This window comes from Anomaloglossus baeobatrachus, chromosome 4 (genome assembly GCF_048569485.1).
Source record: "Anomaloglossus baeobatrachus isolate aAnoBae1 chromosome 4, aAnoBae1.hap1, whole genome shotgun sequence".
Lineage (NCBI taxonomy): Eukaryota > Metazoa > Chordata > Amphibia > Anura > Aromobatidae > Anomaloglossus > Anomaloglossus baeobatrachus.
Genome location: NC_134356.1, coordinates 502,058,708 through 502,083,469, shown reverse-complemented (window position 1 = coordinate 502,083,469; position 24,762 = coordinate 502,058,708). Strand labels below are relative to the sequence as shown.

Below are 24,762 nucleotides of genomic sequence, written 5' to 3'. Positions count from 1 at the left end.
CCTTCCTCTCTGTGTCTGCTCTCAGATGGCTCCTCCCACCTCCCCAGTTGCTAAGCTGTACCCTATAGGAGCAGGGATGGGTCTTACGGCCCCTCCCAGCATGCAGCATGGGAGGGTTGTCTGCCACTTTCCCTGGTCCCAGTATGTACCTAACAATGGGTGTAGTGTGGATTTACCAGGGGACCGGAGTTCACTCTCTTTCTCTCCCAGAATGGGGCATCACACCGCTGGATGGGGTGCAATGACCTGTGGCGACGGAAGCCTCAGGGGCGCCACATGTGCAACATAGAATTAAAAGTTGTATTTCATAGTAATAAATTATGTTACATAAAGTTAGTTACATAGTTATATTTGTAGGGATTTACTCGCTTTCCGGCAGCTGGTAGTGTTCACAAAGGTAAAAGTCTCTTTGTGAAAACAAGAAGTGTTATTAAAGTTCATAAACAAGCAGCCTTCTCCAGTGTAGCAGTGAAAATAAACAAAATAAGTCCACATATCAGTACGGTCTCATCTGTTTAACAGTAATGTCCAGTCACAGTCTCTCAAGTCCAGTCAGAGAGACTAGCACCAAGAGGTCTTTGTACCGGTCACTCACACTCCACTGTGGAGTAAGTTGGCTGCCCTTTTATATCAGCAGCCAGGCCTAGATTGCAGACATGGGAGCAGCCAGTCCAACCCAGCTATTCCAGCTGCTCCTAAAACCAGGACCCCAAATACAAGCCCATTGTATGAACCTCTCAGCACTATTATGGGTGGACCATTTTGTTTGGGTTTTACATCACCGAGGCTAGGCACCTTGGGGACACATATACTCCATCCAGCACTTGTCCACCTGCCATGTTACATACCATATAGATTGAAAAAAGACTAGGTCCATCAAGATCAACCCTTCTCCACCAGTTATACATTCTCCAGTGCTAAACTATTTATAACCCACAATGTAATTTGTTGTGAGAAATTCTTCCAGCCTTTTTTATATACTGATATTGTATTTGTCATTACTAGCGCTTGAAGGCGGGCATTCTACAATCTGACTGCTCTAAAGGCCCTGTCACACACAGAGATAAAGCTTTGGCCAATCTGTGGTTGCAGTGAAATTGTGGACAATCAGTGCCAGGTTTGTGGCTGTGTACAAATGTAACAATATGTCCATGATTTCACTGCAACCACAGATCTGCCAAAGATTTATCTCTGTGTGTAAAGTGGCCTTAACTGTAAAGAATCCTTTCCTATTTAGAATCTGCTTTTCCCCACACGTAATGAGTTCCCCCCTGGGCTTTGGAAGAAATAAGTCATGTCCTTTGTATTGCCACACATGTATTTTTATATATATATATATATATATATATATATATATATATATATATATATATATAAATGAAATCTCAGCTGAAGGATCTTTTTTTCTAACATAAACAAGCTAAATGATAAGTGGACTATTGTGAAATAAATTATGACATATTGATGATAAGTAAAATACTTGGGTAATTCTTAGCATGTACTGTATATACATTCAAAACTGAAAACTTAGTGAACACACTAGCAATATTGTTGGAGGGTATGCTTCAGAACTACTTAGAATAAACTGTCATTAATTTGATCAATGCTTGGGTTAATTAAATTGTTACAATTTTTGATAAAAGTAGAAAAAACGTTTGTGCAAAAGGCTGCTTACTAAGACTGACCAAACAAATATGCAGCAAATGGTCAGATACTACGGTATGAGCCAACATCCAAGAGAAGTGGAGGTGTTCTTTCCTGTAAGGGTATATTCACATGATGTATTTTTCAGGCAGGTGAAAACGATGAAGTTTTCAAATGGAAACTAGTTATGCTGATTTCACACTACGTTTTTTTAACATGCGTCATGAACGTTTTTTAACGCAAAAACGGATCCAGTGCAAATGCGTTTTCATTTCAATGCATTTGCAATGGACTCGCGTCAACATGCGTTCACATGCGTTTGCGTGTGTTATAGTAAGGATCCAGCGACTTGCAGTTTTTTAACTTTTTTCAAAAACGCTACTTGTAGCGTTTTTGAGCTGCGTCCAAATACTGTTTTTCACTGGATCCTGACTATACTGTACGCAAACGCATGTGAATGCTGGCATGCTGATAGACAGCATCGTGCTTGATCTACTGAGCATGCCCAAAAACCAGCCTGGCGTGATCAGTCTCTCTCTCCCCCTCCCTCTCTCCCCCTCCCTCTCTCTCCTTTCTCTCTCCCCCACCTGAGAGCGGCGGACGCTCGTAACCAAGGTAAATATCGGGTAACCAAGTAAAGCACTTCGCTTAGTTACCCGATGTTTACCTTGGTTACGTGTGCAGGGAGCAGGCAGCCCGGCTCCTAGCAGCTACGGACGCTCGTAACCAAGGTAAATATCGGGTATCCAAGCAAAGCACTTCGCTTAGTTACCCGATGTTTACCTTGGTCACCAGCGTCTGCAGCTGTCAGATGCCGGCTCCCAGTCTATTACGTTCAGTTCCCCTCACTCCCGATCACATGACTCCAATGCCCGCCCATAAACTTCAAGTGGCAGGATCCTGCAAAATAACACATGCGTTTGCATGCATTTTTCTTTGTAAAAACAGGATCCACTTTTACAGCAAAAAAAACGTTCATGACGCATGTTAAAAAAAACGTAGTGTGAAAGCAGCCTTAAGGACATTATATTTTTTCATAAAGCATCTTTTCCATTTTTTTAACTGTTTCCTGAGCACATTTTTGACTGCCAGCACTTTTCTTAGCATTTTTCCAGTAATTTGTGACTTTTGTACTGTCGTTTTCCGGCTGTGTTTTCATTTCCTTTAAAATTGAAAATAACGCAAGAACAATGACTAAACGCTGAAAAAGAATCCCAAGAGTCTTCTGGGCGCTTCTCATTGACTTATGTAGTAACTATGGAGTATGTTCCCAGCAGAAAACTCCTGAAAAACGGTCAAGTAATTTCTTTTAGTAAGGGTGTTATTATTACACAGAAACCGCATCAGTCTTTCGTGGCTTCCATTGCAAAGGGTTAGAAAAAAATTCAAAACGTCAGAATTACGTTTTTATGGTTGCCACAAATTTGGTTTTTTTCTTATTACCTTTACCTATCAGATTAGTTCATTTTATATTTTGATACAAGTGCATCTCAATAAATTAAAATATCATCAAAAAGTTAATTATTTTCAATAATTCAATAGAAAAAGGGAAACACATTTATTATACAGAGTCATTACACACAGAGGTATCTATTTCACGTGTTTATTTCTGTTAATGTTGATGATTATGGCTTATGTGGCGCCCCTGACCTGGTCAGGCACCACTGAGTACTGCACCCACGCTGGGTGAGTACAAAAAGGTAATCCTGATGGCTGGAATAGGGTGTGGACACACAGACACATAGTGGCTAGTTCTCAAACACACACACACACCATAGAGGGGACCCCTGGGCAGACCCAGGAGGGGGCGTGGCCTCCACATCTCAGCTAGTGGTGCGGTGGAGAAGCTGGTTGCTAGGTTGCACTGGCAGGCACAGAGGGGAGGCAGGAGTGAACCAGTCTGAAGTGAGGAAGTGCAGTGTGCAGTCGCAGAAGGAGGACGTGCGCGGTGTCACTAGTCAGACCCTGCACGTGTAGTGGCTGTCGGCGGAGTTCGGTTGCCACAGAGTCAGACTGAAAGACACCTCAGGAAGAAGCGGGGTGATTGAGTACGGGGACTCCTGGTAGACCAGGCCCGCACGGGGAAACAGGTCCCTAGAGCAGAAACCCATTTACTCGGTCTGCTAAACCTGCTGGTGAGGGTGCTGGATGTGCCTCACCAACCAATACAGAGTCCGCAGCATCAGTAGCAATAAGGGGGCCCATAAGTGAGATAGGGCAAGAAGCCATCTTTACTTGGTCCACGCTGCCAGCAAACGGGCCAGAAAGGGGAGAAAAGGCAGTTGCGACTTCCCTGGGTGGTTCCCGCAATACTTCAAGTTAGGGGTCATCTCAAACAAGAAGGGCTAGGAAGGCGAGTTGACAGTCACCCCTGGACCAGCCTGAAGGATACCTGGTTCCCCTGCAGTCTATCTAACCATTGCCAGGGTAACCTCACAGTGAACAACTGAACGTGAGTAAAAACCCTGAAAGACATTTCTGGACTGCGTGTGAGTTCTTCTGCACCTGTGGTACTACGCACATACACCCGAGCCACTGGGGCCAGCCTCACTCTCGAGAGGCAATTACACCAAACTGCAGACACCATCAGCCCCAGACGCTCGTTAAACAGCAGTGGCGGTCACCCCTCATACTGACCGCAAAACCGAGAGTGGCGTCACGACCCCTATACAAGTGAACCTGACCTACCTGTTGCCAGAAGGGTCCCTACAGACAAGTCCCCACAGTGTCCCGCTGCAGCGCTGTGGTGGGCGACTCTCTTACAGCCAATGGAAACCCAAAAGTCATTATCTCAGAAAATTAGAATATTATATAAGACAACTGAAAAAATTATTTTAAACTCAGAAATGTTGGCCTCGTGAAAAGTATGTACAGTAAATGCACTCAATACTTGGTCGCAGGGCCGCCATCAGGGCATTACAACCGTGACTGGTGTACCAGGTCCACTGTAGAGGAGGGCTCGGGGTAATTACATAACTTTATTAAGCCCCGGCAGCCCCCTCTTCACAGGGCCCATGGGCGGCACTGTACCTTTAAATCTTCCTGTCTGGTGGTGCAGACGTGGCTACATAGCACACTGTGCGTGGTCAGGTCCTGGCAGATCATCTGCGTGAAGAGGATTCCGGCATCTTCTCTGCTCCAGAGCAGGACCTGTGGATTTCAGTGCAGGCTCCGCACCTCCTTCTCCTGTGCTGTGATTCATGGCTTCTTTCCTCGACATGGAGCTCCTGGCTAGTCAGAGACTAGTAAGATGGATGTGTGGTGACAGCTCATGATAGTGGTCCGGATATGCTATACTATGCACTGTGGTGGGCTGGATGGAGGACTAATAGAGGGTCTGTACCTCGGTATGCTATTAGGGTCTGTGTATATTATAAGAAGCTGGGGGGAGGGGGGTGGGGTTGAGTTGTGTATATTATAAAAAGCTGGGGGGTTGAGCTGTGTATATTATATGGGCCTGGGGTTTATTGCTACGTTAATTATGAGGGGCTGAGGTCTGCTACACTTTACCATGTGAGGAGAGGTGCTGCACTCTCTACTGTTAAGGTCCAGTACTGTGTACTGTGCTGTATACTGGGGACATATTGCCCTGTGTACTGTGTTGCGCTGTATACTGGGGGACATATTGCCCCCTGTACTGTGTGTTGCACTGTACACTGGGGACATATTGCCCTCTTTACTGTGTGTTGCACTGTATACTGGGGGCATATTGCCCTCTGTACTGTGTGCTGCGCTGTACACTGGGGACATATTGCCCTCTTTACTGTGTGTTGCACTGTATACTGGGGGCATATTGCCCCATGTACTGTGTTGCACTGTATACTGGGGGCAGATTACCCTGTGTACTGTGTTGCACTGTATACTGGAGACATATTGCCCTCTGTACTGTGTGTTGCGCTGTATAATGGGGACATATTGGGCTGTATACTGTGTGTTGCGCTGTATACATTGGGGTGCTGGTGGCTGTTAGGCCCCTTTACACATTCATATATAAATACATATGTGTGGTTCGCTTTGTTTTGACTGTGTGTTTATTTTTATCATCCATTTGTGTGTACATTATTAAAACTGTGTGCTATCAGTGTGCCATCCGTGTTTTTTCGGTATGATTATATAGAAAATGAAATGACAAAGTTTCGCCTATACTTTGCAATGTTAAACACATACAGCACATAGCACATGGACTGTACACTGCTGCCATCCATGTGCTGTTTGGGTTTTTCATGGAGCCATAAATTTGTATCAGCCTTTGTCATTAGTTCAGCAGGAAAAACACGGACTTGTGGGCAGCACCATAGGTTAAAATGTGTACATGCGGCATCTCTGTAGTAAGCTCAGTTCTGTTACCGTATCTCTGCAGTAAGCTCGATTCTGCTCCCTTATCTCTGTAGTAAGCTCGGTTCTGATCTTGTATCTCTGTAGTAAGCTCGGTTCTGATCTTGTATCTCTGTAGTAAGCTCAGTTCTGCTCCCATATCTCTGTAGTAGGCTCGGTCCTGCTCCCATATCTCTGTAATAAGCTCAGTTCTAATCAATCTTGTATCTCTGTAGTAAGCTCAGTTCTGCTTCCATATCTCTGTAGTAAGCACATTTCTGCTCCCATATCTCTGTAGTAAGCTCAGTTCTGATCTTGTATCTCTGTAGTAATCTTGGCTCTGATCTCGTATCTCTCTAGTAACTTCGGTTCTGATCTCGTATCTCTGTAGTAAGCTCAGTACAGAGAAGCAGTGTGTGGGGGATATAATACAATGGAGCTGTTACAGGGGGCTGTCTGATAATAAAACCTAAAGGAGTATCAGACAGTCAGGGTCCACCGTGTAAAGACTCTGCTGCAGACTATGGCAGAGTGCAATACCTCTGTTAAACTCACAGAGGAATATAATTAGTAAATAAGGCAATTCCTCCCTTACTTGGAGGGTGTGTGGAATGGTCTCTGTTAATAATCACAGAGACAAAGGCAGTGAGTGTGAAATGGCACCTACCTAGGTCCGTTCCTCTAGTGGTGCCAGGAGACGGACAGCAGCGTAAGCCGCACAAAGCTCCTACCTGCGTTCGCTCCACTAGTGTGCGAGGACACGAACCACTAGATATGGCACCTGCCTAGGTCCGCTCTTCTACTGGTGCAAAAGAGACGAACAGCAGCGTAAGCCGCACAAAGCTCCTACCTGCATTCACTCCACTAGTGTGCGAGGACATGAACCACTAGATATGGCACCTGCCTAGGTCCGCTCTTCTAGTGGTGCAAAAGAGACAGACAGCAGCATAAGCCGCACAAAGCTCCTACCTCTGTTCGCTCCCCTAGTGTGCAAGGATACGAACAACTGCCAGACGCAGTATAAGGAACGTTACCCTAGCGGCAACGTCCACCTACGAGTAGAATCACAAGGCCCAGCCGGACCATGTGCCTCAGGCACCTGCCTATGTCCGCTCCCCTAAGAGGTAAGGATACGGACTGCAGCCGAAGCTGTAAGGTATAAGAACGCTACCCTGCCGGTAGCGTTCACCTAGCATAGACAGAGAGCTGCCTAGAGGAACGTGCACAGAGCGTCTACGCTCATGCATGAACCAAGAGGACTGAGCGCCGTGCGGCGTGCGTCAGGGTCTTATATAGACTCTGTGCCTCATCCAAAATGGAGGACACCAGAGCCAATTCACTGCCAGAACGACAGGAATGACGTCACGCTGGCCTATCACCGAGCAAAGCGTCACAAGCACATGACCAGCGGCCAATCGGCATAGAAGGTGTCAGAGACATGTGACCTCATGTCAGCGATGATGTCACCCGCACATGTGCAATGGCTCCAAGATAGGACTTAGTCTCCAGTGCTCGCACATGTGCAGTAGCAAGAAATCTGGACATAGACTCCAGTGCCACAGCAACCGTAACAGTACCTGCCCCTCAAGGGCCCCCCTCCCGGCGACGCAGGTAATCGGCAACTAAGTCGGGAGCATGTACAGCCTCCTCAGGCTCCCAAGAGCGATGTTCCGGGCCGTAGCCCTCCCAATCTATCAAGAAGAACCTGCGCCCTCTAACCATCTTAGAACCAACTATGGCTCGTACCTCATAGCTAGAGCGAAAGGAATCAGAGGCAGGAGAGTGCACTTCACGAGCGTGAGGTAAAATAGCCGGCTTTAGCAGTGAGACATGGAATTTGTCATGGATCCTAAGATGGACGGGTAACTTCAATTGGTAGACTACAGGATTTACCTGTCGAAGAACCTCATAAGGACCCAGGAAGCGAGGAGCAAATTTGACAGAGCTCACTCTAAGTCTCACGTGTTTTGCAGAGAGCCACACAAAGTCCCCCGGAGAAAAAACAGGAGCCGGGCGACGAAACCGATCGGACACCATCTTCATACGGTCCTTAGCTGCTTGGATCGACTCTTGAGTCCGATCCCAAACCTCTCTGGCATTAGTTGCCCAGTCGGCCACAAGAGGAGGAGGTGCAGCAGCGGGAAACGGTACCGGTACCCTAGGGTGTTGCCCATTATTGAGTACGAACGGTGTCTGCCCAGTGGCCTCAGCCAGCGAATTGTTAAGGGCAAATTCTGCCCAGGGTAGGAGGGAGGACTAGTTATCGTGGTTCTCAGCAACAAAGTGTCGAAGGTATATAATCATGGATTGATTGGTACGCTCAACCAAACCATTGGTCTCCGGATGGTATGCCGAAGAGACATTCAACTCAATTTGCAGAAGGCTACAAAGATCTCGCCAGAAACGGGAAGCAAATTGCGGGCCTCTATCACAAATGATACGATCTGGCATGCCGTGAAGCCTAAAGACATGCTTGAGGAATAGTTTGGCTAGTACCCTGGAAGATGGGATTCTCGATAACGGTACGAGATGAACCATCCGGGAGAAATGGTCCGTAATGACCCACACAAATCTATGTCCCTGTGAACACGGAAGATCACCCACAAAGTCCATGCCTACCACCTCCCATGGTCTATCTGGCACTGGTAAAGGATGCAAGAGCCCAGCCGGTCTCTGCCGTAATGGACGGTTGCGAGCACACGAGTTGCAGGAACCGACATATCTCTTGACGTGGCTGGCTAAGTGTGGCCACCTATACCACCTCTCCAGTAACTCTCGTGTCCGCCTAATACCAAAATGCCCACCCACCTTTGAGGTGTGGGCCCACGACAGTATATCATTCTGTCGATCAGGCGGAACAAAGGTCTTGCCCGGTGGGATTTGGCCTAACGTCACAGGGGAGAGCGTATGAAAAACCCTGGAGGGAAGGATAAGACGAGGTTCGTCAATCTCTTCCTGGGTAGAAACCATAGAGCGAGACAGGGCGTCTGCCTTGTTATTCTTACTCCCAGACAGATAGTTGATGGAGAAGTGAAAGCGGGAGAAAAATAAGGACGAGCGGGCTTGGCGAGGATTCAGACGCTGAGCGGTTTGTAAGTACGTCAGATTCTTATGGTCTGTATAGACCTGGAAAGGATGTTTCGCTCCTTCCAGCAAGTGACGCCACTCCTCCAAGGCTAATCTCAGGGCGAGCAGTTCCCTATCCCAAATGGTATAGTTTCTCTCTGCCGGTGAAAAGGTTTTAGCAAAGAAGAAACACGGCCTTTTTCTACCTGCACCGTTCTTTTGATACAAGACCGCACCAGCACCCACTGAAGAGGCATCAACCTCCAAGAGGAAGGGCTTATTCTCATCGGGTCTTTGAAGAACGGGAGCAGTTGAAAAGTGTATTTTTACTGCCTCAAAAGCCTGAGATGTCTCAGTAGACCAGACTTTGGGATTAGCACCTTTCTTAGTCAAGGCCACCAAAGGGGCCACCAAAGTAGAAAAATGGGGTATGAACTGCCTGTAATAATTTATGAATCCTAAGAAGCATTGCACCGCCTTCAAGGAATGAGGTTCGGACCATTCCAGGACAGCAGAGAGCTTCGCAGGATCCATAGCCAGACCCTCTTGTGAGATAATGTAGCCCAAAAAAGGCAAGGATGACTGATCGAATACATATTTTTCGTGTTTAGCAAACAATGAGTGCTCCCTTAAACGGGAAAGGACATGAACGACATCCTGACGATGAGTCTCCAGATCAGGAGAAAAAATCAGGATGTCGTCCAGATACACCACTACAGAGGATAACAGTAAATCCCTGAACACATCGTTTACGAAGTCCTGAAATACTGCGGGTGCATTACATAAACCAAAAGGCATGACGAGGTATTCATAGTGACCGTCTCGGGTGTTAAAAGCGGTCTTCCATTCGTCACCCTCTCGAATTCGTACCAAGTTATACGCACCCCGCAGATCCAACTTCGTAAAAACTTGAGCTCCCCTCAGTCTGTCAAAGAGCTCCGAAATTAAAGGTAACGGGTATTTGTTCTTTATTGTGATTGCGTTGAGACCCCTGTAATCTATGCAGGGACGCAAATCACCCTCTTTCTTCCGAACAAAGAAAAACCCAGCTCCCGCGGGAGAGACAGACTTACGAATGAACCCCTTCTCTAAACTTTCTCTTATATAGGTCGACATGGCCTCCGACTCAGGTATCGACAAGGGGTAAACCCTGCCCTTAGGTGGAACCGAACCTGGGATAAGGTCTATGGCAGAGTCATACGGCCTATGGGGTGGAAGAACCTCAGCACCCTGTTTGGAGAACACGTCAGCGAAATCTAAATAGGGTGTAGGTATGGGAGAGAGATCAGTTGATGCAACCGCAACGACCTTAGGTGGTAAGGGAAGACATCGGGACTGACATTTCGAACCCCAACTAATAATGCTGTCGGACTCCCAGTCAATGTGAGGAGCATGAGTCCGAAGCAATGGGAGACCCAGAAGGACGTCGTCTATACCCTCAGGCAAAACAAGAAAAGAAATCTCCTCTATGTGACCCTGAGACAGGGAAAGGCGCAAGGGAACTGTCCTCAATGTAAAGGAGTCAGACAACATAGTTCCATTAACAACACGGACAGGAATAGGCGCCTCTAACATGATAGAGGGAATATTGTGTCTCTTTACAAATCCTGAGGACACAAAAGTCCCGTCAGCTCCGGAATCCACAAAAGCCATAATAGGCCATGTATTCTCAGAGCATGAGAGCTGACCTGGGATACTACACTTAGAGGGTGCAGAAGACGTCTCTAGTAACCCCCCTCTAATGGTTACTAGGCCTGGGAGTTTCCCTGACGGCTAGGACACTTGTTGGCATAGTGCCCAGCCTGACGACATACGTAACATATAGGAGGACCAGACTTGCGTAGTCTGGAGGACGTATGACCTAACTCCATAGGAGTGGGAGATGTTTCAGATGCTGAGGAAGATGGTAGTGGACCCTCAACAACTGGAATAGCCCGATGCTTAGGGCGTGAGGAAGAGACCTCGAGTCTATGTTCCCTATGTCGTACGTCGATCCTCGTTGCCACTGTTATCAAGTCTTCCAGAGAAGCAGGGACCTCACGAGTAGCAAGAGCATCCTTGACATAGCCTGCCAACCCTCTCCAGAAGATAGGAATCAACACCTTCTCTGGCCAATCTAGTTCTGCCACCAGAGTTCTAAAAGCAATGGCATAAGAACTAGTGGATAACGAACCCTGAGATAGATCTAACAGTCTCAGGGCCGCATCATGGGTAACCTGCGGACCCATGAATACCGCCTTAAGAGCATCAAGAAAGTCTTGATGTCTCAGAGTAATCACATCAGAGCGCTCCCATAGTGGAGTCGCCCATTCTAAGGCTTTGTCCTGAAGTAAGGAGATGATAAAGCCTACTCTGGACCTCTCCGTAGAGAAGCGAGAGGAGTTGACCTCTAGGTGTATCTGACACTGACTAATGAAACCACGACATGATCTGGCATCGCCAGAATATCTGTTTGGCAGAGCAAGTCGAGGATCATGTGCAGATGCCACCATGGTCTGAGGTTTATCCTCTATACTCTTGAGCCGTGACTCAAGTACTTGTATGTAACGGTGTAACTGCTGATATTCTGCCATAACTGCCAGACCCTTGGCTCAGTCCTAATGTTACAGGGGGCTGTCTGATAATAAAACCTAAAGGAGTATCAGACAGTCAGGGTCCACCGTGTAAAGACTCTGCTGCAGACTATGGCAGAGTGCAATACCTCTGTTAAACTCACAGAGGAATATAATTAGTAAATAAGGCAATTCCTCCCTTACTTGGAGGGTGTATGCAATGGTCTCTGTTAATAATCACAGAGACAAAGGCAGTGAGTGTGAAATGGCACCTACCTAGGTCCGTTCCTCTAGTGGTGCCAGGAGACGGACAGCAGCGTAAGCCGCACAAAGCTCCTACCTGCGTTCGCTCCACTAGTGTGCGAGGACACGAACCACTAGATATGGCACCTGCCTAGGTCCGCTCTTCTACTGGTGCAAAAGAGACGAACAGCAGCGTAAGCCGCACAAAGCTCCTACCTGCGTTCACTCCACTAGTGTGCGAGGACATGAACCACTAGATATGGCACCTGCCTAGGTCCGCTCTTCTAGTGGTGCAAAAGAGACAGACAGCAGCATAAGCCGCACAAAGCTCCTACCTCTGTTCGCTCCCCTAGTGTGCGAGGATACGAACAACTGCCAGACGCAGTATAAGGAACGTTACCCTAGCGGCAATGTCCACCTACGAGTAGAATCACAAGGCCCAGCCGGACCATGTGCCTCAGGCACCTGCCTATGTCCGCTCCCCTAAGAGGTAAGGATACGGACTGCAGCCGAAGCTGTAAGGTATAAGAACGCTACCCTGCCGGTAGCGCTCACCTAGCATAGACAGAGAGATGCCTAGAGGAACGTGCACAGAGCGTCTACTCTCATGCATGAACTAAGAGGACTGAGCGGCGTGCGTCAGGGTCTTATATAGACTCTGTGCCTCATCCAAGATGAAGGACACCAGAGCCAATCCGCTGCCAGAACGACAGGAATGACGTCACGCTGGCCTATCACCGAGCAAAGCGTCACAAGCACATGACCAGCGACCAATCGGCATAGAAGGTGTCAGAGACATGTGACCACGTGTCACAAGCACATGACCAGCGGCCAATCGGCATAGAAGGTGTCAGAGACATGTGACCTCGTGTCAGCGATGATGTCACCCGCACATGTGCAATGGCTCCAAGATAGGACTTAGTCTCCAGCGCTTGCACATGTGCAGTAGCAAGAAATCTGGACATAGTCTCCAGTGCTCGCACATGTGCAGTAGCAAGAAATCTGGACATAGTCTCCAGTGCTCACACATGTGCAGTAGCAAGAAATCTGGACATAGACTCCAGTGCCACAGCAACCGTAACAGGAGCAGTGTGTGTGGGAGAGACATTATACAGAGGAGCAGTGTGTGAAATATTATACACAGGGGCATTGTGTGGGGGGATATTATCCAGAAAGGCAGTGTGTGGGGGGGGGGAGATTATATATGGGGCAGTGTGGGACAGATATTATGGAGAGGGGCGGTGTAGTGGGTATATTATCGAGAGTGGTGGTGTAGAGGGTGTATTATGGAGAGGGGCAGTGTAGGGGTGAATTATTAATTTTCTGAGGGAAATACTTAATTTTCTAGAACAAGTTCAAGGGTGCTAACAATTCTGTGTGTATGTATATGTATATATACACATATAAGTATATGTACAGTACAGACCAAAAGTTCGGACACATCTTCTCATCTCTAGAACAACTGTTAAGAGGAAACTTTGTGCAGCAGGCCTTCATGGTAAAATAGCTACCAGTAAACCACTGCTAAGGACAGGCAACAAGCAGAAGAGACTTGTTTGGGCTAAAGAACACAAGGAATGGATATTAGACCAGTGGAAATCTGTGCTTTGGTCTGATGAGTCAAAATTTGAGATCTTTGGATCCAACCACCGTGTCTTTCTAGAAAAGGTGAAAGGATGGACTCTACATGGCTGGTTCCCACTGTGAAGCATGGAGGAGGAGGTGTGATGGTGTGGGGGTGCTTTGCTGGTGACACTGTTGGGGATTTATTCAAAATTGAAGGCATACAGAACCAGCATGCATACCACAGCATCTTGCAGCGGCGTGCTATTCCGGTTTGCGTTTAGTTAGGACCATCATTTATTTTTCAACAGGACAATGACCCCAAACACACCTCCAGGCTGTGTAAGGGCTATTTAACTAAGAAGGAGAGTGATGGGGTGCTACGCCAGATAACCTGGTCTCCACAGTCACCAGACCTGAACCCAATCGAGATGGTTTGGGGTGAGCTGGACCGCAAAGTGAAGGCAAAAGGGCCAACAAGTGCTAAGAATCTCTGGGAACTCCTTCAAGACTGTTGGAAAACCATTTCTGGTGACTACCTCTTGAAGCTCATCAAGAGAATGCCAAGAGTGTGCAAAGTAGTAATGAAAGCAAAAGGTGGCTACTTTGAAGAACCTATAATATAAGACATATTTTCAGTTGTTTCACACTTTTTTAAATATTTCATTCCACATGTGTTAATTCATAGGTTTGATGCCTTCAATGTGAATCTACAATTTTCAGAGTCCTGAAAATAAAGAAAACTCTTTGAATGAGAAGGTGTGTCCAAACTTTTGGTCTGTACTGTACACACACACACACACACACACACACACACACACACACACACACACACACACACACACACAGTTTTCCAAGAGTGGCAGTGAGGCTGTGGAAGGTTTCTGAAGTGGAGGCGGAGCTGGGGTTGAGCCTGGGTGGAGTCTCGAGGGGGCTCCAAAATTTTGCCAGTATGGGGCCCTGAAATTTCTAGTGGTCGCCCTGCTTGCTTGGGGCTGCTTCTGCATGAATTAGGCTGGTTTCAGACGTCCGTGTTTAATCAGGTACCAGTCACACGCATGGTTATGGTCATACGTGTGTCATACGTGTGTTACACGTTTGTCACGCGTGTGCCACACATGTGACATCCGTGTTTGCATACGTGTGACACATACCGGGTAAAAAACGTGTCTCTGTAATGAAAAGATGTTCTATATTTACCTGTATCCAGCAATGCTGTCTCCGGCTCTGCTGCGACCCGCTCCTGATCCCCTCTCATTATTTTCATTGATTATTCACTGCCTGAGGATATGGAAGCCGGAACATCGCGGGGACAGGCTGGGTACAGCACAGCTGAGGACAGCATCGCTGGGGACATCACCGGGGACATCGCCAGTGACAGGTGAGTATACAGCAGTTTGTGCAGTGACATCCAGGGACTCATCAGGGTTCCCAATGAACTCTCATGAACCCCTGGAGGTCACCATCGTGACACTCGCTGTAACGCAGTTGTCGCAGGGGTGTCATCAGGAGGTCATCAGAGTTCATTGGGAAATCCGATGACCTCCTGGACATCCCTGCACACACACTGTTGGCAGGATACTCACCTGTCACTAGCGATATCCCCAGCGATGCTATCCTCGGCGGTGCTGTCTCCAGCGCTGTCACTGCGATGCCCCTGCTCTCAGCTGCTCACTGCGGTGAATAATCAATGAAAATAATGAGCAGGGGTCAGGAGCGGGAGGCAGCAGAGCTGGAGACAGAATCGCTGGATACAGGTAACTATAGAAAATCTTTTTATTTAAAAACCCATGTTTTCTCCGGGACGTGTCACACTGATGTCACACGGATCACATCAGTGTGCGCTCCGCGTGACATCCGTACTGCTGGAGAAAAAACGGGCACGTCTCCGTGTGAAATAGCGGGGCCACACGGTCCGGGTGAAAACACGGCCATGTGAGAGTGCACAATAGGGTAACATGGGTACGTGTGACATCCGTGTTAAAAACGGATGTCACACGTACCTAAAACACGGACGTCTGAAACCAGCCTTACTGCATCAATGCAGCGTGGCATGGAGGCGATCAGCCGGTGGCACTTCTGAGGTGTTATGGAAGCCCAGGTTGCTTTGATAGCAGCCTTCAGCTCATCTGCATTGTTGGGTCTGGTATCTCACATTTTCCTCTTGACAATACCCCATTAATTTCTCTATGGGATTTAGGTCAGGTGAGTTTCCTGGCCGATCAAACACAGTGATACTGTGGTTATTAAACCAGGTATTGTACTTTTGACAGTGAAATTTCCATCTCCAAAAACTTGTCGGCAGAGGGAAGCATGTAGTGCTCAAAAATTTCCTGGTAGACGGCTGCGCTGACTTTGGTATTGATAAAACACAGTGAACCTACACCACCAGATGACATAGCTCCCCAAACCATCACTGATTGTGGAAACTTCACGCTAGACCTCATGCAGCTTGGATTGTGGCCTCTCCACTCTTCCTCCAGACTCTGGGACTTTGATTTCGAAATGAAATGCAAAATTTACTTTCATCTGAAAACAACACCTTGGACCACTGAGCAACAGTCCAGTTCTTTTTCTCCTTGACCCAAGTAAGAGCGTTGTCTATTGATCCTGAGTTGCTTGATACAAGGAATGTGACAGTTGTAGCCCATGTCCTGGATACGTCCATGTGTGGAGGCTCTTGAGGCACTGACTCCAGCAGCAGTTCACTACTTGTGTATCTCCCCCAAATTTTGAATGGCCTTTTCTTAACAATCCTATCAAGGCTGTGGTTATCCCGGTTGCTTATGCACCTTATTCTACCACGCTTTTTCCTTCCACTCAACTTTCCATGAATATGCTTGGATACAGCATTCTGTGAACAGCCAGCTTCTTTAGCAATGACCCTTTGTGGCTTACCCTCCTTGTGGAGTGTGTCAATGACTGTCTTCTGGACATCTGTTAAGTTAGCAGTCTTCCCTATGATTGTGTAGCCTACTGAACCAGACTAAGGAACCATTTTAAATGCTTAGGAAGCCTTTGCAGGTCTTTAGTGGTAATTATTCTAATTTTCTGAGATAATGATTTTTGGGTTTTCATTGGCTGTAAGTCATAATTATCAACATTAACAGAAATAAACACTTGAAATGGATCACTCTATGTGTAATGACTCTATATAATATACATTATGTGTTTCTTTTTTGTATTGAATTACTGAAATAAATTAACTTTTTGATAATATTCTAATTTTTTGAGATGCACTTGTAGATCGGGCATTTTTTAACTTGGCGATACCAAATATCTATCTATATATTTTTTCATTTTTCATTGATTTTATTAGTCCTATAGGTAAAACTTGCACTGTCCGATCGTTCTTGCTGTTAAATGTGATGCCTAAGCAGAAATGCTGATCTCCTGTGAATGCCGGCGGTCTATCAGCATTCACAGGAACTTTTTCATAACAGTGACAGGGGTCATCAGCTAACCCCCCCCCACTGTCATGATTGGCACCCCGTGATCTCATCACTGTGCTGCCGATGGCGCATGTTAGATCTCGCTGTCAGAGATTAACAGCACAATCTAACTGTTAGGCTGTAGTCACACTTGCGAGTGACTCGCGTGGGTCTCACAATCTCGCATTACATCACCCAGCATGGCAACACGCTCTAAGGACAGGAGCGTCTCAGCTACATAGAAATACATGCAGCTGACGAGCTCCTGTCAGGAGAGCTTGCGGCCAAGTGACTCATGTGAGTGTGACTCCGACCTTAGCTGCACATGTTAGCTGATCAGATCAGGGAATAATGGGGGCTCGCCGCACATTAAAGGACCCTACACGACCAATGACATATACTGTAGTTAAGGCATTAGTCGTGAAGGGGTTAACATATGAACAGCAATTGTTTTTTTTCACATTGAAATGAATGTGTTCATTCTTTTGAGCGGTTTCTGAATGCTTTTTCAGGTGATTTGCAAAATGGACACACTCCAAATCTGCTGGAAAAAAACATTGTGTGAACATACCCTAAAGGAGTATTTTACACCGGTTTTGCTAACTTGTCCAGAAAAACTCTTCTATTCCACTATAATGAGCTTATTAGAAAATGGAAACCCAGCTAGTTCCATTGCTGCCATTTTACAATGAACGAGGTTTACAAGGTCAGTTTACAAGTCTATAAAATTTCCAGCAAGAAATGAAACATAACATCCCAAACATGTGATCTTCGGGAAGTTATCTAAGGCTTCTTTGTTTGCGATGGTTTTTAGCAAAGTTATCCTCTGTATGACCAGTGTAAGGGAGGAATCTTTAGAGGGAAGTGCACAGCCTTTTAATTAGCAAATTGGCATATAATTCATCATCCCAAAAATTTGTCTGGTTTTATAACGAAGGCAGTCGCCAAATGATACTAAATCCAACAGATAAGATAAGCCTCAATGGCATGGAATGTTCTACGTCATGAACCATACTTATTATGTAAGGGGTGCATAATATACAAAAGCTGTAAACAGATTTTCCAATATGCACATTAGTAGCCGGGACATTTATATTAGGGTACAAAGCTTGATAAGTGTTTTGGGTGACATAACGTCTGCATCTATGACGCACCACTTAAGAATAGCCATAGTATTAAATACAGAATTGAGAACCGACCACTTGATTTATACTTGCGCAAATGGAGTCGAAATTAATTTTATGTGGAATGCTTTTTTTCAACTTATCTATAATTTCAAGAAAGAACAGTGTCTCCTCTCTATAATCAGGAACTGAATATCTCAAATGACTTTGGCCATACCTGACATTGGCTACATAATGAGTTTTTTGTGGCATAGCAATAATGTAGTCTACAGTAGAAAATTAAGTTTCATAATTAACATATTATATAGTGAAGTCATGATGCCCAATGGGTGCAAATCTACGGCCATGTACAGGCGAGCTGTGATACTCTATATTCATGCGCCTATAGTAGTTGTGACCTTCACAACTACCTGAGGTGAGCAGCACTCTCCCCAACTGCATATTACCCCCACCCAGGTAAGACCCTATCTGCGCCTTTTTGACTTTCAGTTCCTACAATCTAAAAATGATGTTCTGTCTTTTTCTTTTTAGCCTCCTGTAAAATTCCTTTCTTCCATTCTGGGGAAGAGCAATCTCCAGTTTTCTGGTGTTAACGTCAAGTTGACCATCTCCACCAACAGCCTTATGTTGACAAATATTGACACCAAGCAGGTATGTGTGGAAGACTGTGGTATAGTATATTACACAGGTTTGTTGCAGAGATGTGTGCAATTGAAAACCAGCTTCATACAATTGATTTTTACACACCACTTTCAGTTTTACAAGAAGCCTGAAGTGTCTACGACAAAATCAGCCTCCTGAGAATATATCCATATAGTTACTATTCTCCAATACTGAATAGTCACCTCTTGAAAATAGATGTCATCCATTGGTTTCAAGGATACCAGCATTTCCCTTGGACAAAAAGCTAAAGCAGATAACCCCTCAAGTAATATGTGCTTCTAGTTAGTTGATAATTCATGCTGATGTTACAAGAGAAGTAAAATCATGAATCCGAGCACTCCCAATAGCGTGAAAACAAATATTTTTATTTTTCAGTGCAGCAAATCCAGTTATGGGTGAAAACGTTTTGGTCACCATGCATTGACCTTCAGTTAACATACTGCCAGCTGCTGAGCTGCCTGGACTGATAGCGTGCAGGGTAACAGCGGTGTCCTGATGAAGGTCAATGTATGGTGACCGAAACGTTTTCACCAATCACTCAAATTCATGATTTTGTATTATGGATTTGTACCGTAGCACCCCTATGGTCCTACCACCTCAGAAGTACCGTGTATACAAGAGAGGTAAAGTGACAGAAAAGCAAGAGGACAAGTTAGGAAAACAAATGAACAAAGAAATAATGAGGCAAATGGATATATGAATTGTAGAATGGAGGTGTAGCTGGGTACAAGATACTCATTTTGGCCAGAGGGACAGCATTTCAGTAGGAAATGGAAATATACGTAAAGTTGTATGAACCGCTCTCCCAACCAGTATCTGAATTACTTGTGGAAGCATCTAGAGTAATAAGGAGAGGATGAAGGTATTTATCACCATTGGGTTATGTGATGTACTGTGACATAGTCATAGGGCCTAATTCATCAAGACCAGAAGTGTTCACGGGCTGTCTTGATAAGGGGGCTTGCTGGAGTCAGACGCTCACCATTCATGAAGTGATCCACGTGTCTTCATGAATCAGAAGAGTGTGACTACACCTCTGTGCGCCAAAAATCTTACTCTATTAAGGGGCTGGAGTGAGATTTCTGAGGTAGGGAATGCCACAGCTTGTCATGAATTAGATGAGCTGTGGCATCGCACCCCTGTCTGCTCCGACAATTTTGGCAGATCAAGGAGAAATTAGTATGAAAACGCCAAAAGTTGCCAAATTTTGGCACAACTTCAACTTGCAACAAAATTTAACGACCTTTCAATCCTTTTACACCAGAATTCTGTCGTGAAAATTTTGATAAATTTGGCCCATAGTTTTCACGATCTCTTTGTAATTTTATCTGTTTCCTAGGTAGTTGCAAACCACCATATGCAATCAATATCATTCGCTTCTGGTGGAGATCCAGTAAGTATTATATTTTTCTGTTTTAAAACAATATATTTTATGGTATTATATAAATATTTTTACCATATGCTTCTGTATGGAATAGCACAGTGGACTGCACATTTCCATATAGCAGACAAAAGGTATACCAAAATGTGGTAGTTTGACAGACGCCAAAAGCATACAGTACTCTATTGTCTTTGTCAGGTGAATACAGTATAGGACTATGGATATGTCTGACCCATTCTACAGACAAACACTGCATAAGGGCTGCTTCTCACTTGCGAGTTTCTCGCAGTAGAGCAATGCGAGAAAATCTCGCATTGGAATCGGACACATGTTAGTCAATGATTCGGCTCGCATTTGCGATTTTTTTCTCAGTCCTAATCGGATCGAGAAAAAAATCACAGCATGCTGCTTTTTTGCGAGTTTCTCACACCATTTGTCCCAATGATTTCCTATGGAAGGGGATTAAAAGTAGGATCACACATGCGCACCAGCGTTCAGATTTGCGAGTGTGGCAGGAACTACGCTCATTAAATATTCAACAGATGAATGTGACATCCCATTCCCAAAGGTAAAATAAATGACACGTGTAATCAATTTAATGTAGTTAAGATGTTGCAGGAAACTAGCATCACAAACGCGACACACACGCGAGCAAAATCATTAATTTATTCAAAAAAAGGATCGCACTTGCGTTGCACTCGGACCTAACGTGAACTAAAATCAGACGAGTTTTTTTCAGCCCAGTCGAACCGATTTTACTCGCATAGATGTGTTTCCAGCCTTAAGCTGTGTATTCACCCTGCCTATATCTGATTACTTTCAGGACGCATCCTATATATAATCTAATTACACTTTTCTCTTTGTTAACGGCACACTGCTATATGTATGAAATTATTTGGGGCTGGGATGAGGCCAACTGTGATGTGCTCCAACTATAATAGTAATATTAGGCCCCCATACCGGCTGAAATGATTGATTCCGACCAAATAAACGAACAATTGTGCAGTTGAACATTAGTCCTACAGCCGAACATTTGTTACCGTAGAAAAGTATGTTGTTTTTTTTTAAGCCAATCATAGTTCTGGTTGTATCATTAACCAATATAATCCAACTCAGCCGATGCAGTTTGAGATGGTTTTTTTTTACGCTGCCAAATAACAAATGTCTAACCAACAAATGACCATTCCTCAGCACATATTTGGGCTTTTAATATCCAGAAAAGTGTCTGGCGCAGTGATTGCTACTCTATCTCATATTTCTCTGGCCACAGTATGTTAACCCCTTCCCCCCAAGCGATTTTTCGTTTTCATTTTTCCCTCCCCTTCTTCCAAGGGCCATAACGTTTTTCATTTTTTTTATCAATATATGAAGGCTTGTTGTACTAAGTTGCACCATTTATTCTGCCTCATATTGTATAGGAAAATGGGGGGAAAATTCCAAGTGCAGTGAAATTGCAAAAAAAAAGTGCAATTCCACAATTGTTTGGGGTATTTTTTATTACCATGCTCACTGTATGGCAAAACTGACCTGGCATTATGATTCTCCAGGTTAGTACGAGTTTGTAGATACCAAACATGTATAGTTTTACTTTTACCTAAGTGGTGAATATTTATAGTTTATACCTGCACTATCTGATCACTTCTGCTGATCAGAGCGATGCTTCGATGCTTCAGTACCACTCTAATCAGCAGAAATGCTTACAGGAGGCATGTCATGACAACGACAGGGGGTATCATCTGACCCCATGTTGTCATAGCAACCCATTGACACCCCAGGAACAGTGCAATCCCTGTCGGAGAGTGTTAGATCACACTGTCAGTGTTTGACAGCACTGTCTAAATGGTTAACAGGCATAGGTGGATCTCTGATAGGAGAATAATGTGGGCTTAGTGGTGCAAGCTCACATTAAAAGGACAAACACGGCCAAGGACGGATATATAAATCTTTGGTCATGAAGGTGTTAAATGGTAACAGTCATTTTCATTTTTATTTCATAAATCATTAGTGAAAATAAGCAACTTTGTAATATATCTTATCAGACAAATCTGTTTCTTTCTCCGCCAGAATTGATCAGTCATTATCAAAATTCTCAGTTCTGAGGTAAAACGTGTATTCAGTGAAGACTTTCCCATTACTGAGATAGGAGATAGCGGCTGTTACAGATGAGATTCTATGATGATGGGAGGAGCTAGTGACAGACGGAGGAGCTAGAGGCAGAAGGAGGAGCTAGAGGCAGAGCTCCGCCTGTCCTCCTCTTCACTACATAGACTCATCAGTAACAGCCGTCATCTCCTATCTCAGTAATGGGAAAGTCTTCACTGAATACATATTTTTACCTTCAAAATTGTGAATTTTGATAATGACTGATCAATTCTGGCAGAGAAAGAAGCAGATTTGTCTGATAAGATGTATTACAAGCTTGCTTATTTTCATGTGCACTGTTGATTTATGAAAAAACAAATTAAATGAGTTAAGGTCATTAGGATCTCTTTTGTAAACCACTCTCTTATACTCTCTGTCCTTTAAGTTTAGTGTTCCCATAAGTATCATAATCTATGGATTTTTAATATTGAATATATACTTTATTTTCCAGGACACCACTGATTATGTTGCATACGTAGCTAAGGATCCAGTAAACCAAAGAGGTATGACATACATTATATATTTTCATTTTTCTTCTCAGTTAACTTAGTTCACAATCAGAAATGTATTCAATAAACATTGTTAGGAAGAGGTTTGTAGTATCAAAAGCCTTACAACTGCTGACTCGGTGTAGGCAGAGGAGGGCGGCTCTTTAAATAAAATATAGTGGTATTGTGGACGGCACGTATCCTCAGATGGTAGATACAGTAGAACCTGTAAGGTCGGTTTCACATGTCCAAGTTTCGCACTCTGTGGATGGACTGTGATTTTCAGGCCAGCTGTGGGTCTCCTCACCCAAACTCTGCAGCCTTATATATCATGTGTCTCTGAAAATAAGACAGGGTCTTATATTATTTTTTTGCACCAATAGATGGATTACAGCATATTTTCAGAGGATGTCTTATTCTTTTTCATGAACGTTTTTGTTTTTTGCTCACCTTGTTCCGAGAGCCATAACTTTTTTATTTTTCCATCAATCTTACGACATGAGGGCTTGTTTTTTTGCCCGGGATAAATTGTACTTTTAAATGAAACCTTGATTTTTACCATATAATGCATTGGAAAACGGCCAAAAATTCCAAGTGCGGAAATTTGACGCCCTGGACTAGCCAGGTAGTCACATACATACCAACATACACACCCCCACCCTAGGCAGTTACAACAGTCAGACAAAAACCCTTGTTGCCTCCCTCCAGGGCCTGATGTCCACACCAGGTGGAATGGAGCCAGGCGGTTGGCCCCACCCACCGAGGAGTTCACAGGCCTGGAGGCGGGAAAAGTGGAGTTCAGTCTTGGAGGTGGAAGTGAGAGGAGTAAACACTTGAGGTGTCTGGGTAGGAGCCCAGGCACTGACAGCAAGGTTGGCAGACGGTAATGGCCGTCTGCAGGAGTTGGTGAAACTCCGCAGAGCCGTAAGGACCGCACACACAGGCAGGGCTATGGGACCCCGACCAGGCTTGGAGCCGCCGTCAATAGTCAAATCCGAATGTGACAGGAACCCCAGGGGTTTCCTAACAACCAAGTCCCGATTGAAGGCAACCGCTCACACCGAGAGGATATACAGCCACCGCCACAGGCTAGAGATCCAAGGGCCAGCGCCTTTGGGCAAAACGGGCTCCTATGGCACATATACGCCAGGGAGCGGACTACAGGTGGGCAACCACAGGAGTCAGAACATCATTCTAAAGGTGCAGGGAAAGACAGCCACCATCAGCCGTCCGGGGAGAGCACAACAACAACACTTCAGCCAGCTGCGGGACCCGTCTATCCAGCCGTTTTGGTTTACCAGAGACTTTGTCATTGATTTTCTGACTGAGCACACCAGTGCCGTCCGGCACCGCGCCGCGCTGTCCCTGCAACCCTGCACCTCACCAACCCTGCCTCCCCGTCACACCACCGGGCCCCGGGACCACCAACCCCTACCCACGGAGGGGGAAAACAACATCCCAGCTGCTCCCTACCATCGCTCCCGGGATCCCCGTCACCTGCAGCGGTGGTGCCCATCTTCACCACAACCCGTGGGTGGCGTCACGGACTAAATCCCCAAACAAACCACCCCCTTTTTACTCAAGGGCGAGGAGCGCCGCTCGAGTCCCCGGATCCGGCCCACCGCTCGAGCCACCGAGCAGCAGCAGCAGCACCGGACCCAAGCATTAGCGAGCACAGCGTCACGAACAAGATAGAACCGATCTACCTACCGGTAGAAGTGCGCCTTGCAGTCTCCGCCGGCGGGGTCCGGCCGAAAAATTTGAAGCACCGCCATCTTTGGCGCGAAGATTTCCCGCTCGAGCATCTTCCCCAAGCAGGGAAGGCGTGAAAGCGAAGCCCCGCCCCCTAAAGAGGGAAGTGCTGAAGAGAACCAAGGGGGGACGGATGGCGTCCTGCCTCATGTAACCGAGGCCATAAAAGCAGGGACGCCAGGACTCTGCAACATACCCGGTTCATGGAAGCAGCTTGCAACATGTCCGCACCACCTGAGAGGCCTGAGTCTCCGGAGCCTGCCCCCGGGACGGCGGCGTGGCTGAAAACCCAAGTGATGCTGCTGTGCTGTCGTAACCGGGCCCAGGTACGGGACCTGCTGGATCGCTGGACCGCTGAGATGGAGGAGCTGGCTGCAGTCGTGCGGGCGCATGAAATAG

General features: G+C 45.8%; 1 protein-coding gene across 1 annotated transcript in view; it reads left to right on the top strand.

Annotated features, from left to right (window-relative positions):
• SHC4 (SHC adaptor protein 4) overlaps positions 1 to 24,762 on the top strand; it is a 135,021-nt gene that overhangs the window by 65,411 nt on the left and 44,848 nt on the right. Inside the window, exons 4-6 of the mRNA XM_075345806.1 lie at positions 18,469 to 18,588; positions 19,940 to 19,993; positions 22,575 to 22,626. Of these exons, the coding sequence (XP_075201921.1) occupies positions 18,469 to 18,588; positions 19,940 to 19,993; positions 22,575 to 22,626 (226 nt within the window). The remainder of the gene's footprint in view (positions 1 to 18,468; positions 18,589 to 19,939; positions 19,994 to 22,574; positions 22,627 to 24,762) is intronic.